General features: G+C 53.8%; 1 protein-coding gene across 1 annotated transcript in view; it reads left to right on the top strand.

Moving 5' to 3' along the window:
- Positions 1 to 17,686, top strand: part of MAN1A2 (mannosidase alpha class 1A member 2) — a 70,414-nt gene extending 52,728 nt beyond the window's left edge. Inside the window, exons 7-12 of the mRNA XM_063956885.1 lie at positions 10,193 to 10,286; positions 10,579 to 10,694; positions 10,973 to 11,192; positions 11,592 to 11,764; positions 11,850 to 11,965; positions 16,972 to 17,686. Coding sequence (XP_063812955.1) covers positions 10,193 to 10,286; positions 10,579 to 10,694; positions 10,973 to 11,192; positions 11,592 to 11,764; positions 11,850 to 11,965; positions 16,972 to 17,104 — 852 coding nt within the window. The 3' untranslated portion in view covers positions 17,105 to 17,686. The remainder of the gene's footprint in view (positions 1 to 10,192; positions 10,287 to 10,578; positions 10,695 to 10,972; positions 11,193 to 11,591; positions 11,765 to 11,849; positions 11,966 to 16,971) is intronic.
- The last annotated feature ends 596 nt before the right edge of the window (positions 17,687 to 18,282 follow it).

The following is an 18,282-nucleotide window of genomic DNA, read 5'->3' as shown; positions in this document are numbered from 1 at the left end:
TCCTCCTGAATCCATTCCCAGCCTCCTCTCCTTTCCTCCTGAATCCATTCCCAGCCCCCTGTCCTTTCCTCCTGAATCCATTCCCAGACTCCTGTCCTTTCCTCCTGAATCCATTCCCAGCCTCCTGTCCTTTCCGACTGAATCCATTCCCAGCCTCCTGTCCTTTCCTCCTGAATCCATTCCCAGCCTCCTGTCCTTTCCTCCTGTATCCATTCCCAGACTCCTGTCCTTTTCCTCCTGAATCCATTCCCAGACTCCTGTCCTTTCCGCCTGAATCCATTCCCAGCCTCATGTCCTTTCCTCCTAAATCCATTCCCAGCCTCATGTCCTTTCCTCCTAAATCCATTCCCAGCCTCACGTCCTTTCCTCCTGAATCCATTCCCAGCCTCCTGTCCTTTACCAGCCTCCTGTCATTTCCTCCTGAATCCATTCCCAGCCTCCTGTCCTTTCCCCCTGAATCCATTCCCAGCCTCCTCTCCTTTCCTCCTGAATCCATTCCCAGCCTTCTGTCCTTTCCCCCTGAATCCATTCCCAGCCTCCTGTCCTTTCCTCCTGAATCCATTCCTAGCCTCCTGTCCTTTCCTCCTGAATCCATTCCCAGCCTCCTGTCCTTTCCTCCTGAATCTATTCCTAGCTTCCTCTCTTTTCCTCCTGAATCCATTCCCAGCTTCCTCTCTTTTTCTCCTGAATCCATTCCCAGCCTCCTGTCCTTTCCACCTAAATCCATTCCCAGCCACCTGTACTCTCCTCCTGAATCCGTTCCCAGCCTCCTGTTCTTTCCTCCTGAATCCGTTCCCAGTCTGCTGTTCTTTCCTCCTGAATCCGTTCCCAGTCTCCTGTTCTTTCCTCCTGAATCCGTTCCCAGCCTTTCCTCTTCCTCCTGAATCCAATCCCAGCATCCTCTCCTCTTCCTCCTGAATACAGTCCCAGCTTCCTCTCTTTCCATCATTGTCCACTTCCAGCCTCCTCTCCTTCCCTCCTGACTCCAATCCCAGCCTCATGTCCTCTTCCTCCTGAATCCAATCCTATCCTCCTCGCCTTTCCTCCTGAGTCCAGTCCCAGCTTCCTGTCCTCTTCCTCCTGACTCCAGTCCCAGCCTCCCTTCTGACTCCAATCCCAGCCTCAAGTCCTCGTCCTCCTTAATCCAATCCCAGCCTCCTCTCCTTTCCTCCTGAGTCCAGTCCCAGCTTCCTGTCCTCTTCCTCTTTACTCCAGTCCCAGCCTCCTCTCCTCTTCCTTCTGACTCCAATCCCAGCCTCATGTCCTCTTCCTCCTGAATCCAATCGCAGCCTCCTCTCCTTTCCTCCTGACTCCAATCCCAGCCTCCTCTTGCTCCTGACTCCAATCCAGCCTCCTGTCCTCTTACTCCAATCCCAGCCTCCTCTCATCTTCCTTCTTACTCCAGTCCGAGCTTCCGGTCCTCTTCCTCCTTACTCCAGTCCCAGCTTCCTGTCCTTTTCCTCCTTACTCCAGTCCCGGCCTCATGTCCTTTCCGCCTGAATCCATTCCCAGCCCCCTGTCCTTTCCTCCTGAATCCATTCCCAGCCTCCTGTCCTTTCCTCCTGAATCCATTCCCAGCCTCCTTTCCGCCTGAATCCATTCCCAGCCTCCTGTCCTTTCCTCCTTAATCCATTCCCAGCCTCATGTCCTTTCCGCCTGAATCCATTCCCAGCCCCCTATCCTTTCCTCCTGAATCCATTCCCAGCCTCCTGTCCTTTTCTCCTGAATCCATTCCCAGCCTCCTGTCCTTTCCGTCTGAATCCATTCCCAGCCTCCTGTCCTTTCCTCCTGACTCCAATCCCAGCCTCCTCTCCTCTTCCTCCGGACTCCAGTTCCAGCTACCTGTCCTGTTCCTCCTGACTCCAGTTCCAGCTTCCTGTCCTCTTCCTCCTGACTCCAATCCCAGCCTCCTCTCCTCTTCCTCCGGACTCCAGTTCCAGCTACCTGTCCTGTTCCTCCTGACTCCAGTTCCAGCTTCCTGTCCTTTCCTCCTGAATCCATTCCCAGCCTCCTCTCCTTTCCTCCTGAATCCATTCCCAGCCTCCTCTCCTTTCCTCCTGAATCCATTCCCAGCCTCCTCTCCTTTCCTCCTGAATCCATTCCCAGCCTCCTGAATACGTTCCCAGCCTCTCCTCTTCCTCTTGAATCCAATCCCAGCTTCCTCTCCTCTTCCTCCTGAATACAATCCCAGCTTCCTCTCTTTCCATCCTGAGTCCACTTCCAGCCTCCTCTCCTTCCCTCCTGACTCCAATCCCAGCCTTCTGTCCTCTTCCTCCTGAGTCCAATCCCAGCCTCATGTCCTCTTCCTCCTGAATCCATTCCCAGCCTCCTCTCCTTTCCTCCTGAATCCATTCCCAGCCCCCTGTCCTTTCCTCCTGAATCCATTCCCAGACTCCTGTCCTTTCCGACTGAATCCATTCCCAGCCTCCTGTCCTTTCCGACTGAATCCATTCCCAGCCTCCTGTCCTTTCCTCCTGAATCCATTCCCAGCCTCCTGTCCTTTCCTCCTGTATCCATTCCCAGACTCCTGTCCTTTTCCTCCTGAATGCATTCCCAGACTCCTGTCCTTTCCGCCTGAATCCATTCCCAGCCTCATGTCCTTTCCTCCTAAATCCATTCCCAGCCTCATGTCCTTTCCTCCTAAATCCATTCCCAGCCTCACGTCCTTTCCTCCTGAATCCATTCCCAGCCTCCTGTCCTTTACCAGCCTCCTGTCATTTCCTCCTGAATCCATTCCCAGCCTCCTGTCCTTTCCCCCTGAATCCATTCCCAGCCTCCTCTCCTTTCCTCCTGAATCCATTCCCAGCCTTCTGTCCTTTCCCCCTGAATCCATTCCCAGCCTCCTGTCCTTTCCTCCTGAATCCATTCCTAGCCTCCTGTCCTTTCCTCCTGAATCCATTCCCAGCCTCCTGTCCTTTCCTCCTGAATCTATTCCTAGCTTCCTCTCTTTTCCTCCTGAATCCATTCCCAGCTTCCTCTATTTTTCTCCTGAATCCATTCCCACCCTCCTGTTCTTTCCACCTGAATCCATTCCCAGCCACCTGTACTCTCCTCCTGAATCCGTTCCCAGCCTCCTGTTCTTTTCTCCTGAATCCGTTCCCAGTCTGCTGTTCTTTCCTCCTGAATCCGTTCCCAGTCTCCTGTTCTTTCCTCCTGAATCCGTTCCCAGCCTTTCCTCTTCCTCCTGAATCCAATCCCAGCATCCTCTCCTCTTCCTCCTGAATACAGTCCCAGCTTCCTCTCTTTCCATCATTGTCCACTTCCAGCCTCCTCTCCTTCCCTCCTGACTCCAATCCCAGCCTCATGTCCTCTTCCTCCTGAATCCAATCCTATCCTCCTCGCCTTTCCTCCTGAGTCCAGTCCCAGCTTCCTGTCCTCTTCCTCCTGACTCCAGTCCCAGCCTCCCTTCTGACTCCAATCCCAGCCTCAAGTCCTCGTCCTCCTTAATCCAATCCCAGCCTCCTCTCCTTTCCTCCTGAGTCCAGTCCCAGCTTCCTGTCCTCTTCCTCTTTACTCCAGTCCCAGCCTCCTCTCCTCTTCCTTCTGACTCCAATCCCAGCCTCATGTCCTCTTCCTCCTGAATCCAATCGCAGCCTCCTCTCCTTTCCTCCTGACTCCAATCCCAGCCTCCTCTTGCTCCTGACTCCAATCCAGCCTCCTGTCCTCTTACTCCAATCCCAGCCTCCTCTCATCTTCCTTCTTACTCCAGTCCGAGCTTCCGGTCCTCTTCCTCCTTACTCCAGTCCCAGCTTCCTGTCCTTTTCCTCCTTACTCCAGTCCCGGCCTCATGTCCTTTCCGCCTGAATCCATTCCCAGCCCCCTGTCCTTTCCTCCTGAATCCATTCCCAGCCTCCTGTCCTTTCCTCCTGAATCCATTCCCAGCCTCCTTTCCGCCTGAATCCATTCCCAGCCTCCTCTCCTTTCCTCCTGAATCCATTCCCAGCCTCCTGTCCTTTCCCCCTGAATCCATTCCCAGCCTCCTGTCCTTTCCCCCTGAATCCATTCCCAGCCTCCTGGCCTTTCCTCCTGAATCCATTCCCAGCCTCTTCTCCTTTCTTCCTGAATCCATTCCCAGCCTCCTCTCCTTTCCTCCTGAATCCGTTCCCAGCCTCTCCTCTTCCTCCTGAATACAATCCCAGCTTCCTCTCTTTCCATCCTGAGTCCACTTCCAGCCTCCTCTCCTTCCCTCCTGACTCCAATCCCAGCCCCCTGTCCTTTCCTCCTGACTCCAATCCCAGCCTCATGTCCTCTTCCTCCTGAATCCATTCCCAGCCTCCTCTCCTTTCCTCCTGAATCCATTCCCAGCCCCCTGTCCTTTCCTCCTGAATCCATTCCCAGACTCCTGTCCTTTCCTCCTGAATCCATTCCCAGCCTCCTGTCCTTTCCGACTGAATCCATTCCCAGCCTCCTGTCCTTTCCTCCTGAATCCATTCCCAGCCTCCTGTCCTTTCCTCCTGTATCCATTCCCAGACTCCTGTCCTTTTCCTCCTGAATCCATTCCCAGACTCCTGTCCTTTCCGCCTGAATCCATTCCCAGCCTCATGTCCTTTCCTCCTAAATCCATTCCCAGCCTCATGTCCTTTCCTCCTAAATCCATTCCCAGCCTCACGTCCTTTCCTCCTGAATCCATTCCCAGCCTCCTGTCCTTTACCAGCCTCCTGTCATTTCCTCCTGAATCCATTCCCAGCCTCCTGTCCTTTCCTCCTGAATCCATTCCTAGCCTCCTGTCCTTTCCTCCTGAATCCATTCCCAGCCTCCTGTCCTTTCCTCCTGAATCTATTCCTAGCTTCCTCTCTTTTCCTCCTGAATCCATTCCCAGCTTCCTCTATTTTTCTCCTGAATCCATTCCCACCCTCCTGTTCTTTCCACCTGAATCCATTCCCAGCCACCTGTACTCTCCTCCTGAATCCGTTCCCAGCCTCCTGTTCTTTCCTCCTGAATCCGTTCCCAGTCTGCTGTTCTTTCCACCTGAATCCGTTCCCAGTCTCCTGTTCTTTCCTCCTGAATCCGTTCCCAGCCTTTCCTCTTCCTCCTGAATCCAATCCCAGCATCCTCTCCTCTTCCTCCTGAATACAGTCCCAGCTTCCTCTCTTTCCATCATTGTCCACTTCCAGCCTCCTCTCCTTCCCTCCTGACTCCAATCCCAGCCTCATGTCCTCTTCCTCCTGAATCCAATCCTATCCTCCTCGCCTTTCCTCCTGAGTCCAGTCCCAGCTTCCTGTCCTCTTCCTCCTGACTCCAGTCCCAGCCTCCCTTCTGACTCCAATCCCAGCCTCAAGTCCTCGTCCTCCTTAATCCAATCCCAGCCTCCTCTCCTTTCCTCCTGAGTCCAGTCCCAGCTTCCTGTCCTCTTCCTCTTTACTCCAGTCCCAGCCTCCTCTCCTCTTCCTTCTGACTCCAATCCCAGCCTCATGTCCTCTTCCTCCTGAATCCAATCGCAGCCTCCTCTCCTTTCCTCCTGACTCCAATCCCAGCCTCCTCTTGCTCCTGACTCCAATCCAGCCTCCTGTCCTCTTACTCCAATCCCAGCCTCCTCTCATCTTCCTTCTTACTCCAGTCCGAGCTTCCGGTCCTCTTCCTCCTTACTCCAGTCCCAGCTTCCTGTCCTTTTCCTCCTTACTCCAGTCCCGGCCTCATGTCCTTTCCGCCTGAATCCATTCCCAGCCCCCTGTCCTTTCCTCCTGAATCCATTCCCAGCCTCCTGTCCTTTCCTCCTGAATTTATTCCCAGCCTCCTTTCCGCCTGAATCCATTCCCAGCCTCCTGTCCTTTCCTCCTTAATCCATTCCCAGCCTCATGTCCTTTCCGCCTGAATCCATTCCCAGCCCCCTATCCTTTCCTCCTGAATCCATTCCCAGCCTCCTGTCCTTTTCTCCTGAATCCATTCCCAGCCTCCTGTCCTTTCCGTCTGAATCCATTCCCAGCCTCCTGTCCTTTCCTCCTGACTCCAATCCCAGCCTCCTCTCCTCTTCCTCCGGACTCCAGTTCCAGCTACCTGTCCTGTTCCTCCTGACTCCAGTTCCAGCTTCCTGTCCTCTTCCTCCTGACTCCAATCCCAGCCTCCTCTCCTCTTCCTCCGGACTCCAGTTCCAGCTACCTGTCCTGTTCCTCCTGACTCCAGTTCCAGCTTCCTGTCCTTTCCTCCTGAATCCATTCCCAGCCTCCTCTCCTTTCCTCCTGAATCCATTCCCAGCCTCCTCTCCTTTCCTCCTGAATCCATTCCCAGCCTCCTCTCCTTTCCTCCTGAATCCATTCCCAGCCTCCTGAAAACGTTCCCAGCCTCTCCTCTTCCATCCAATCCCAGCTTCCTCTCCTCTTCCTCCTGAATACAATCCCAGCTTCCTCTCTTTCCATCCTGAGTCCACTTCCAGCCTCCTCTCCTTCCCTCCTGACTCCAATCCCAGCCTTCTGTCCTCTTCCTCCTGAGTCCAATCCCAGCCTCATGTCCTCTTCCTCCTGAATCCATTCCCAGCCTCCTCTCCTTTCCTCCTGAATCCATTCCCAGCCCCCTGTCCTTTCCTCCTGAATCCATTCCCAGACTCCTGTCCTTTCCTCCTGAATCCATTCCCAGCCTCCTGTCCTTTCCTCCTGAATCCATTCCCAGCCTCCTGTCCTTTCCTCCTGAATCCATTCCCAGCCTCCTGTCCTTTCCTCCTGTATCCATTCCCAGACTCCTGTCCTTTTCCTCCTGAATCCATTCCCAGACTCCTGTCCTTTCCGCCTGAATCCATTCCCAGCCTCATGTCCTAAATCCATTCCCAGCCTCATGTCCTGAATCCATTCCCAGCCTCATGTCCTAAATCCATTCCCAGCCTCATGTCCTGAATCCATTCCCAGCCTCATCTCCTAAATCCATTCCCAGCCTCATGTCCTTTCCTCCTAAATCCATTCCCAGCCTCACGTCCTTTCCTCCTGAATCCATTCCCAGCCTCCTGTCCTTTACCAGCCTCCTGTCATTTCCTCCTGAATCCATTCCCAGCCTCCTGTCCTTTCCCCCTGAATCCATTCCCAGCCTCCTCTCCTTTCCTCCTGAATCCATTCCCAGCCTTCTGTCCTTTCCCCCTGAATCCATTCCCAGCCTCCTGTCCTTCCCTCCTGAATCCATTCCTAGCCTCCTGTCCTTTCCTCCTGAATCCATTCCCAGCCTCCTGTCCTTTCCTCCTGAATCTATTCCTAGCTTCCTCTCTTTTCCTCCTGAATCCATTCCCAGCTTCCTCTATTTTTCTCCTGAATCCATTCCCACCCTCCTGTTCTTTCCACCTGAATCCATTCCCAGCCACCTGTACTCTCCTCCTGAATCCGTTCCCAGCCTCCTGTTCTTTCCTCCTGAATCCGTTCCCAGTCTGCTGTTCTTTCCTCCTGAATCCGTTCCCAGCCTTTCCTCTTCCTCCTGAATCCAATCCCAGCATCCTCTCCTCTTCCTCCTGAATACAGTCCCAGCTTCCTCTCTTTCCATCATTGTCCACTTCCAGCCTCCTCTCCTTCCCTCCTGACTCCAATCCCAGCCTCATGTCCTCTTCCTCCTGAATCCAATCCTATCCTCCTCGCCTTTCCTCCTGAGTCCAGTCCCAGCTTCCTGTCCTCTTCCTCCTGACTCCAGTCCCAGCCTCCCTTCTGACTCCAATCCCAGCCTCAAGTCCTCGTCCTCCTTAATCCAATCCCAGCCTCCTCTCCTTTCCTCCTGAGTCCAGTCCCAGCTTCCTGTCCTCTTCCTCTTTACTCCAGTCCCAGCTTCCTGTCCTCTTCCTCTTTACTCCAGTCCCAGCCTCCTCTCCTCTTCCTTCTGACTCCAATCCCAGCCTCATGTCCTCTTCCTCCTGAATCCAATCGCAGCCTCCTCTCCTTTCCTCCTGACTCCAATCCCAGCCTCCTCTTGCTCCTGACTCCAATCCAGCCTCCTGTCCTCTTACTCCAATCCCAGCCTCCTCTCATCTTCCTTCTTACTTCAGTCCGAGCTTCCGGTCCTCTTCCTCCTTACTCCAGTCCCAGCTTCCTGTCCTTTTCCTCCTTACTCCAGTCCCGGCCTCATGTCCTTTCCGCCTGAATCCATTCCCAGCCCCCTGTCCTTTCCTCCTGAATCCATTCCCAGCCTCCTGTCCTTTCCTCCTGAATCCATTCCCAGCCTCCTTTCCGCCTGAATCCATTCCCAGCCTCCTGTCCTTTCCTCCTTAATCCATTCCCAGCCTCATGTCCTTTCCGCCTGAATCCATTCCCAGCCCCCTATCCTTTCCTCCTGAATCCATTCCCAGCCTCCTGTCCTTTTCTCCTGAATCCATTCCCAGCCTCCTGTCCTTTCCGTCTGAATCCATTCCCAGCCTCCTGTCCTTTCCTCCTGACTCCAATCCCAGCCTCCTCTCCTCTTCCTCCGGACTCCAGTTCCAGCTACCTGTCCTGTTCCTCCTGACTCCAGTTCCAGCTTCCTGTCCTCTTCCTCCTGACTCCAATCCCAGCCTCCTCTCCTCTTCCTCCGGACTCCAGTTCCAGCTACCTGTCCTGTTCCTCCTGACTCCAGTTCCAGCTTCCTGTCCTCTTCCTCCTGACTCCAATCCCAGCCTCCTCTACTCTTCCTCCTAACTCCAATCCCAGCCTCCTCTCCTCTTTCCCCTGAATACAATCCCAGCTTCCCCTCTTTCCATCCTGAGTCCACTTCCAGCCTCCTCTCCTTCCCTCCTGACTCCAATACCAGCCTTCTGTCCTCTTCCTCCTGACTCCAATCCCAGCCTCATGTCTTCTTCCTCCTGAATCCAATCCCTTCCTCCTGACTCCAATCCCAGCCTCATGTCCTCTTCCTCCTGAATCCAATCCCAGCCTCCTGTCCTTTCCTCCTGTATACATTCCCAGCCTCCTGTCCTTTCCTCCTGAATCCATTCCCAGCCTCCTCTCCTTTCCTCCTGAATCCATTCCCAGCCTCCTCTCCTTTCCTCCTAAATCCATTCCCAGCCTCCTGTCCTTTCCCTCTGAATCCATTCCCAGCCTCCTGTCCTTTCCCCCTGAATCCATTCCCAGCCTCCTGGCCTTTCCTCCTGAATCCATTCCCAGCCTCCTGTCCTTTCCTCCTGAATCTATTCCTAGCTTCCTCTCTTTTCCTCCTGAATCCATTCCCAGCTTCCTCTATTTTTCTCCTGAATCCATTCCCAGCCTCCTGTCCTTTCCACCTGAATCCATTCCCAGCCACCTGTACTCTCCTCCTGAATCCGTTCCCAGCCTCCTGTTCTTTCCTCCTGAATCCGTTCCCAGTCTGCTGTTCTTTCCTCCTGAATCCGTTCCCAGTCTCCTGTTCTTTCCTCCTGAATCCGTTCCCAGCCTTTCCTCTTCCTCCTGAATCCAATCCCAGCATCCTCTCCTCTTCCTCCTGAATACAGTCCCAGCTTCCTCTCTTTCCATCATTGTCCACTTCCAGCCTCCTCTCCTTCCCTCCTGACTCCAATCCCAGCCTCATGTCCTCTTCCTCCTGAATCCAATCCTATCCTCCTCGCCTTTCCTCCTGAGTCCAGTCCCAGCTTCCTGTCCTCTTCCTCCTGACTCCAGTCCCAGCCTCCCTTCTGACTCCAATCCCAGCCTCAAGTCCTCGTCCTCCTTAATCCAATCCCAGCCTCCTCTCCTTTCCTCCTGAGTCCAGTCCCAGCTTCCTGTCCTCTTCCTCTTTACTCCAGTCCCAGCCTCCTCTCCTCTTCCTTCTGACTCCAATCCCAGCCTCATGTCCTCTTCCTCCTGAATCCAATCGCAGCCTCCTCTCCTTTCCTCCTGACTCCAATCCCAGCCTCCTCTTGCTCCTGACTCCAATCCAGCCTCCTGTCCTCTTACTCCAATCCCAGCCTCCTCTCATCTTCCTTCTTACTCCAGTCCGAGCTTCCGGTCCTCTTCCTCCTTACTCCAGTCCCAGCTTCCTGTCCTTTTCCTCCTTACTCCAGTCCCGGCCTCCACTCCACTTCCTCCTGACTCAAATCCCAGCCTCCTCTTGCTCCTGACTCCAATCCAGCCTCCTGTCCTCTTACTCCAATCCCAGCCTCCTCTCCTCTTCCTCCTGAATCCAATCCCAGCTTCCTCTTCTCCTTCTGTTGGGGTGGCTGAGATGTTATCATGACCCAGGCAGATCTCTACTTCCGGCCATCTGGAGGAAGTGGCTGTATCCACTGTTTTATATGGAACAAGGAGCCTGAGGAGTTTAGATCAATTTCTTGTCCATTTTGTAGGTCATGCATATCCGAAAATTTCTGCAGAAAATGGATCGTCCCAATGGGCTCTACCCAAACTACTTGAATCCGAGAACCGGACGCTGGGGGCAGCGTGAGTGTACCAATAACAGCCGCGTTTAGCTAGATAAAATAGATAGTAGGGAGACTGATGAGGCATTAGTAGAAGACACAAGGATACAGATTTAGGTAAGAGCCGGCCGCTGTTATTGCACGTTTTCTGGTTCTAGGTACGGCAGACGGACTCTGCTCACTATTCATAGCCTGCGAGCAGAATCACCCTGCTGAGAATGTGCAATTTCCGGGGCTTCGATGTCTAGCTAGCAGGGGCTGCGTGTGATAGTATTCTGCGCAGGCTTATTCCTAACGTCTCCTGTTCCTCGCAGACCACACCTCGGTGGGCGGATTAGGAGACAGCTTCTACGAGTATCTCCTGAAGGCCTGGCTGGTGTCTGACCGGTCAGACATTGATGCTCGGAAGATGTATGACAACGCCATTGAAGTGAGTGTTTACGCATCACAATATAATAATGGTATATCGTACCCTGGCCTGTATAACGGGATCTGTATTCTGATTTGGAGACGTATATAGTTCTCCAGTGAAGTACCGCATTTCATGTTTGCTGGTATTCCCATGCTGTACAGTTTTGTTTTCTGGCTCTGTAGCACCACCTACTGGAAGCTCTGAGAAATGAATGCCGCCCTCGCTGCCGTTTGACTGTTCCCTGTGTATTGATAAGAGATTGGAATGTGTCTTAATTCCTGCTTGCCGTGTTACAGGCCATTGAGAAGCACCTGGTCCGCAAGTCAAACGGCGGGCTGACCTTTATTGGCGAGTGGAAGAACGGTCACCTGGAGAGGAAGATGGGCCACCTCACCTGTTTTGCAGGAGGCATGTTAGCGCTGGGAGCGGACGGGTCTCCAGGGGACAAGGCCGGGCACTACCTTCAGCTGGGCGCAGAGATTGCCCACACGTGTCATGAGTCCTACGACCGGACAGGTGAGCGGAGACTAAACATAAGAGGGGTATGGCAGTCTGGCAGCATTGGCTTTTCAGATACAATTCTGGTTTAGTAGATCATAGGTTAATGTACTAAGGTGGACTTGGCTAAAACAAAAACACCAGCAAATTAAATGTAAAAATAAACATGGAAAATGTCGCCCAGAACTGTTCTCTGTGATACCCGTACTGTGACGGGCAGGGGTTAAAATCCAACCACCCAGCTCCCCCCGTTATTCCCTCCTTGTCACCGGTTACCAGTGGAATGTGCGGGGAAGAGAAGCACCACCATTGTGCTCCGGGCGGTTTCTCGTTTCCCCCACTCTGCATATCATATTACATAGTCCCGCCCCTCTGCTCTGCTTCTGACGCTTTCCCGGTGGCTTCCTCTCTTCTCAGTGCTGAAGTTGGGCCCTGAAGCTTTTAAGTTTGACGGGGGCGCGGAAGCTGTGGCCGTGCGTCAGAATGAGAAATATTACATCCTGCGGCCAGAGGTGATTGAAACATACTGGTACATGTGGCGCTTCACCCACGACCCTAAATACCGGACTTGGGGCTGGGAAGCGGCTCAGGTAAGTGGCACAGCAGGGTTCTAGCCGTAGCCAGCTACGTACTGTGTGCTGACTGACACTCATGTGGCTTTGTCTCCACCTACAGGCCATTGAGAAGTACTGCCGCGTCAGTGGAGGGTTTTCCGGGCTGAAGGACGTGTACTCCTCTGCACCAGCGTACGATGACGTGCAGCAGAGCTTCTTCCTGGCCGAGACGCTGAAGTGAGAGCGCTGCGCAGTTATTAATGATGTCATCCCTCCATTAACGGCTTCTCCCCCAGTGTACCCCCACATAGAGCAGTACACAGAGCGGCCAGAGTGCTACTAACGTCTAGGCTGCCACACGTGGTATCCGACGTGATTACTGACGTTTACTCCGATGTCCTGTATATACAGTATGTGAGGCTTGTCCCAAAACTGCACAACGTGGACGGGCGATTCGTGAGAGCGCGTCTGTTTATTCGCCTGCCACTTGCCCATATACTACTTGGGAATGTTCCCTGTGCACCTGCCTCTGCCAGAAAGTCGCATGGTGGGGAGCGCCAATTCACTCCTTGCCGTGTTAGGCCCAAGGCATCTGTGGGGGATCTGGGTCAGTTTGGGGTGCCAGGGTTAAGCTTTAGAATGCAGCAGGGGCAGAGAGAGCGGCCGTTACAGGTGGCAGCCTGGTTAGAGAATGCCATATGCCGGTAGGAGTAAAGCGAGGTCTGAAAAGGATTAGGGAACCGGGGCGGATGAAGGGGAGGAAGGTGATAGCAGGAATGGAGATGTCGTAGAAGTGGGCGATGGCTAGTGACTGAGGGTGGGGGAGGATGATCTTTGTAAATGACCACAGGGGGGTAGAAGAGGGAGAGACGTTCGGAGGCGGCCAGGTGATTAGCATTAGATGGAGCAGATAACGGGTCATGCACATTTTATATTAGACCAAGCTCAATACACCCTGATAGCGACACGTTACTGTTCGCTGGGTTATTTTATATATGCTGATTCCCCAAAAGGAGAATAGATTCCATAATGCGTTTAATGTGGACGTAGGGCTCGGTTCCTAGTTGCCCGCTATTCCAGCGTTCACTCAGTTGAGCAGTTATCGGTGGTCTGTCATGCGCCCCAGATGAAATGCACATGTACGACGATTGACTTGCAATTACGTTTTCATTGAGAATTAATTTGTAATTGATTAAAGTGACCGTTAAGTGGGAGTGACCACAAAAAACGCAGATTTGTTCCGCCCGTTTTCAGAGCATATTTGAGGCAGCGTCTGTAAACCTGTACGCAGATAACATGTCTCCAGTGTCTCAGGTTCCCCCACACCCGGACACCTGTACCTCCTCTGATTACTCTGTTTCCCCCACACCCGGGTACCTGTACCTCCTCTGATTACTCTGTTTCCCCCACACCCGGGTACCTGTACCTCCTCTGATTACTCTGTTTCCCCCACACCCGGGTACCTGTACCTCCTCTGATTACTCTGTTTCCCCCACACCCGGGTACCTGTACCTCCTCTGATTACTCTGTTTCCCCCACACCCGGGTACCTGTACCTCCTCTGATTACTCTGTTTCCTCCAGACCCGGGTACCTGTACCTCCTAGGATTACTTTGTTTCCCCCACACCCGGGTACCTGTACCTCCTCTGATTACTCTGTTTCCCCCACACCCGGGTACCTGTACCTCCTCTGATTACTCTGTTTCCCCCACACCCGGGTACCTGTACCTCCACTTATTACTCTGTTTCCCCCACACCCGGACACCTGTACCTCCTCTGATTACTCTGTTTCCCCCACACCCGGACACCTGTACCTCCTCTGATTACTCTGTTTCCCCCACACCCGGGTACCTGTACCTCCTCTGATTACTCTGTTTCCCCCACACCCGGGTACCTGTACCTCCTCTGATTCTTCTGTTCCCCCCACACCCGGGTACCTATTTCTCCTCTGATTACTCTGTTTCCCCCACACCCGGGTACTTGTACCTCCTCTAATTACTCTGTTTCCCCCACACCCGGGTACCTGTACCTCCTCTAATTACTCTATTTCCCCCACACCCGGGTACCTGTACCTCCTCTGATTACTCTGTTTCCCCCACACCCGGGTACCTGTACCTCCTCTGATTACTCTGTTTCCCCCACACCCAGGTACCTGTACCTCCTCTGATTACTCTGTTTCCCCCACACCCGGGTACCTGTACCTCCTCTGATTACTCTGTTTCCTCCACACCCGGGTACCTGTACCTCCTCTGATTACTCTGTTTCCCCCACACCCGGGTACCTGTACCTCCTCTGATTACTCTGTTTCCCCCACACCCGGGTACCTGTACCTCCTCTGATTACTCTGTTTCCTCCACACCCGGGTACCTGTACCTCCTCTGATTACTCTGTTTCCCCCACACCCGGACACCTGTACCTCCTCTGATTACTCTGTTTCCCCCACACCCGGGTACCTGTACCTCCTCTGATTACTCTGTTTCCCCCACACCCGGGTACCTGTACCTCCTCTGATTACTCTGTTTCCCCCACACCCGGGTACCTGTACCTCCTCTTATTACTCTGTTTCCCCCACACCCGAGTACCTGTACCTCCTCTTATTACTCTGTTTCCCCCACACCTGGGTACCTGTACCTCCTCTGATTACTCTGTTTCCTCCACACCCGGGTACCTGTACCTCCTCTGATTACTCTGTTTCCTCCACACCCGGGTACCTGTACCTCCTCTGATTACTCTGTTTCCCCCACACCCGGGTACCTGTACCTCCTAGGATTACTTTGTTTCCCCCACACCCGGGTACCTGTACCTCCTCTGATTACTCTGTTTCCCCTACACCCGGGTACCTATACCTCCTCTGATTACTCTGTTTCCCCCACACCCGGGTACCTGTACCTCCTCTGATTACTCTGTTTCCCCCACACCCGGGTACCTGTACCTCCACTTATTACTCTGTTTCCCCCACACCCGGACACCTGTACCTCCTCTGATTACTCTGTTTCCCCCACACCCGGACACCTGTACCTCCTCTGATTACTCTGTTTCCCCCACACCCGGACACCTGTACCTCCTCTGATTACTCTGTTTCCCCCACACCCGGGTACCTGTACCTCCTCTGATTACTCTGTTTCCCCCACACCCGGGTACCTGTACCTCCTCTGATTCTTCTGTTCCCCCCACACCCGGGTACCTATTTCTCCTCTGATTACTCTGTTTCCCCCACACCCGGGTACTTGTACCTCCTCTAATTACTCTGTTTCCCCCACACCCGGGTACCTGTACCTCCTCTAATTACTCTATTTCCCCCACACCCGGGTACCTGTACCTCCTCTGATTACTCTGTTTCCCCCACACCCGGGTACCTGTACCTCCTCTGATTACTCTGTTTCCCCCACACCCGGGTACCTGTACCTCCTCTTATTACTCTGTTTCCCCCACACCCGGGTACCTGTACCTCCTCTGATTACTCTGTTTCCCCCACACCCGGGTACCTGTACCTCCACTTATTACTCTGTTTCCCCCACACCCGGACACCTGTACCTCCTCTGATTACTCTGTTTCCCCCACACCCGGACACCTGTACCTCCTCTGATTACTCTGTTTCCCACACACCCGGACACCTGTACCTCCTCTGATTACTCTGTTTCCCACACACCCGGACACCTGTACCTCCTCTGATTACTCTGTTTCCCACACACCCGGACACCTGTACCTCCTCTGATTACTCTGTTTCCCCCACACCCGGGTACCTGTACCTCCTCTGATTACTCTGTTTCCCCCACACCCGGGTACCTGTACCTCCTCTGATTACTCTGTTTCCCCCACACCCGGGTACCTGTACCTCCTCTGATTCTTCTGTTTCCCCCACACCCGGACACCTGTACCTCCTCTGATTACTCTGTTTCCCACACACCCGGACACCTGTACCTCCTCTGATTACTCTGTTTCCCACACACCCGGACACCTGTACCTCCTCTGATTACTCTGTTTCCCCCACACCCGGGTACCTGTACCTCCTCTGATTACTCTGTTTCCCCCACACCCGGGTACCTGTACCTCCTCTGATTACTCTGTTTCTCCCACACCCGGGTACCTGTACCTCCTCTGATTCTTCTGTTTCCCCCACACCCGGGTACCTGTTTCTCCTCTGATTACTCTGTTTCCCCCACACCCGGGTACCTGTACCTCCTCTGATTACTCTGTTTCCCCCACACCCGGGTACCTGTACCTCCTCTGATTACTCTGTTTCCCCCACACCCGGGTAGCTGTACCTCCTCTGAATTCTCTGTTTCCCCCACACCCGGGTACCTGTTTCTCCTCTGATTACTCTGTTTCCCCCACACCCGGGTAGCTGTACCTCCTCTGAATTCTCTGTTTCCCCCACACCCGGGTACCTGTTTCTCCTCTGATTACTCTGTTTCCCCCACACCCGGGTACTTGTACCTCCTCTAATTACTCTGTTTCCCCCACACCCGGGTACCTGTACCTCCTCTAATTACTCTATTTCCCCCACACCCGGGTACCTGTACCTCCTCTGATTACTCTGTTTCCCCCACACCCGGGTACCTGTACCTCCTCTGATTACTCTGTTTCCCCCACACCCGGGTACCTGTACCTCCTCTGATTACTCTGTTTCCCCCACACCCAGGTACCTGTACCTCCTCTGATTACTCTGTTTCCCCCACACCCGGACACCTGTACCTCCTCTGATTACTCTGTTTCCTCCACACCCGGCTACCTGTACCTCCTCTGATTACTCTGTTTCCCCCACACCCGGGTACCTGTATCTCCTCTGATTATACTTTTTCTCTTACCCCCAGGTACCTGTACCTCCTCTGGTTACTCTGTTTCCCCCACACTCGGGTACCTGTACCTCCTCTGATTACTCTGTTTCTCTTACCCCCAGGTACCTGTACCTCCTCTGATTACTCTGTTTCCCCCACACCCGGACACCTGTACCTCCTCTGATTACTCTGTTTCCTCCACACCCGGCTACCTGTACCTCCTCTGATTACTCTATTTCCCCCACACCCGGGTACCTGTACCTCCTCTGATTATACTTTTTCTCTTACCCCCAGGTACCTGTACCTCCTCTTATTACTCTGTTTCCCCCACACCCGGGTACCTGTACCTCCTCTGATTACTCTGTTTCTCTTACCCCCAGGTACCTGTACCTCCTCTGATTACTCTGTTTCCCCCACACCCGGGTACCTGTACCTCCTCTGATTACTCTGTTTCTCTTACCCCCAGGTACCTGTACCTCCTCTTCTCCAGCGACGACCTTCTGCCATTAGACAACTGGGTGTTCAACACAGAGGCGCATCCGTTACCCGTCATCCACCTGGCCAATAGCACGCTGCCTGGCAGCCACGTGGCGCGATAGGACCATTTCTCTGGGACCACTGCAGACTTAATGGGGCTTTTCACAAGGAGACCTTTCTTACAAGACTGGGGCGACCTGCTGACCCCAGGCACAATTCCATTTCCGTCATTAACCTGCCAGCGGAAGGAGGCGATTCACTGACCAAACCGCTCTGCTTGTCCAGGCTGCTACCGCAGGGGTTATGGGGCCAAAGGTGGGGGTTGGGGCAGTTACATGGGGGTATTTGGATAAGACGGCACGTGTTTTAATGGCACTTTTTTGTCAGATTTTGCACTGTGTCATATAACAGGCGTGACATTGCCAAAGCTTCCTGCTCATTCCGTGACTGTGGAAGAGAATGCGGCACCCGGAGTGATGGTACTCTTATCGCCAGGAGAGAAGGAGCGGCTCTGTACGGTAATGCCGGGTTACTAGACACAGTCTCATCAGGAACATCCTGGCTCTCCGCGTATCCTGTCCTTCTCTCCCCCCCCCCCCCCGTCCCCCAGCGGCTCTCCACCTCCTCTCCTTTTTATTTCACTTTCTGGGTTTTAGCGGCATGAGCAATGCAACAAGCAGGGGATTAAAGACATTGTACATACACCACTTGTGTCATCTGTGGGTTTCTCCATGCCATCCACCCCCACTGCCAATAACTAGTAATTAAACCACCTGTACCACCCACACTAGTACATCCATTGGATATTATACATAGCTAGAACAATACATCTACTTATTCCTGCTAGGGAACTTGCAGGACAAGGTGCACGCGCTGGGAAACTGTGCAGGACAAGGTGCACGCGCTGGGAAACTGTGCAGGACAAGGTGCGTGTGCTTGTGAACTTTGCAGGCAGGACGCGGTGCGTGTGCTGGGGAACTGCAGGACGCGGTGCGTGTGCTGGAGAACTGTGCAGGACGCGGTGCGTGTGCTGGAGAACTGTGCAGGACATGGTGCGTGTGCTGGGGAACTGCAGGACGCGGTGCGTGTGCTGGAGAACTGTGCAGGACGCGGTGCGTGTGCTGGGGAACTTTGCAGGACGCGGTGCGTGTGCTGGGGAACTTTGCAGGACGCGGTGCGTGTGCTGGGGAACTTTGCAGGACGTGGTGCATGTGCTGGCGAACCGCAGGACGTGGTGTGTGTGCTGGGGAACTGTGCAGGACGCGGTGCGTGTGCTGGGGAACTATGCAGGACGTGGTGC

This window comes from Pseudophryne corroboree, chromosome 2, assembly GCF_028390025.1.
Source record: "Pseudophryne corroboree isolate aPseCor3 chromosome 2, aPseCor3.hap2, whole genome shotgun sequence".
Classification (NCBI taxonomy): domain Eukaryota; kingdom Metazoa; phylum Chordata; class Amphibia; order Anura; family Myobatrachidae; genus Pseudophryne; species Pseudophryne corroboree.
This window is presented reverse-complemented; position numbering and strand designations above follow the sequence as displayed.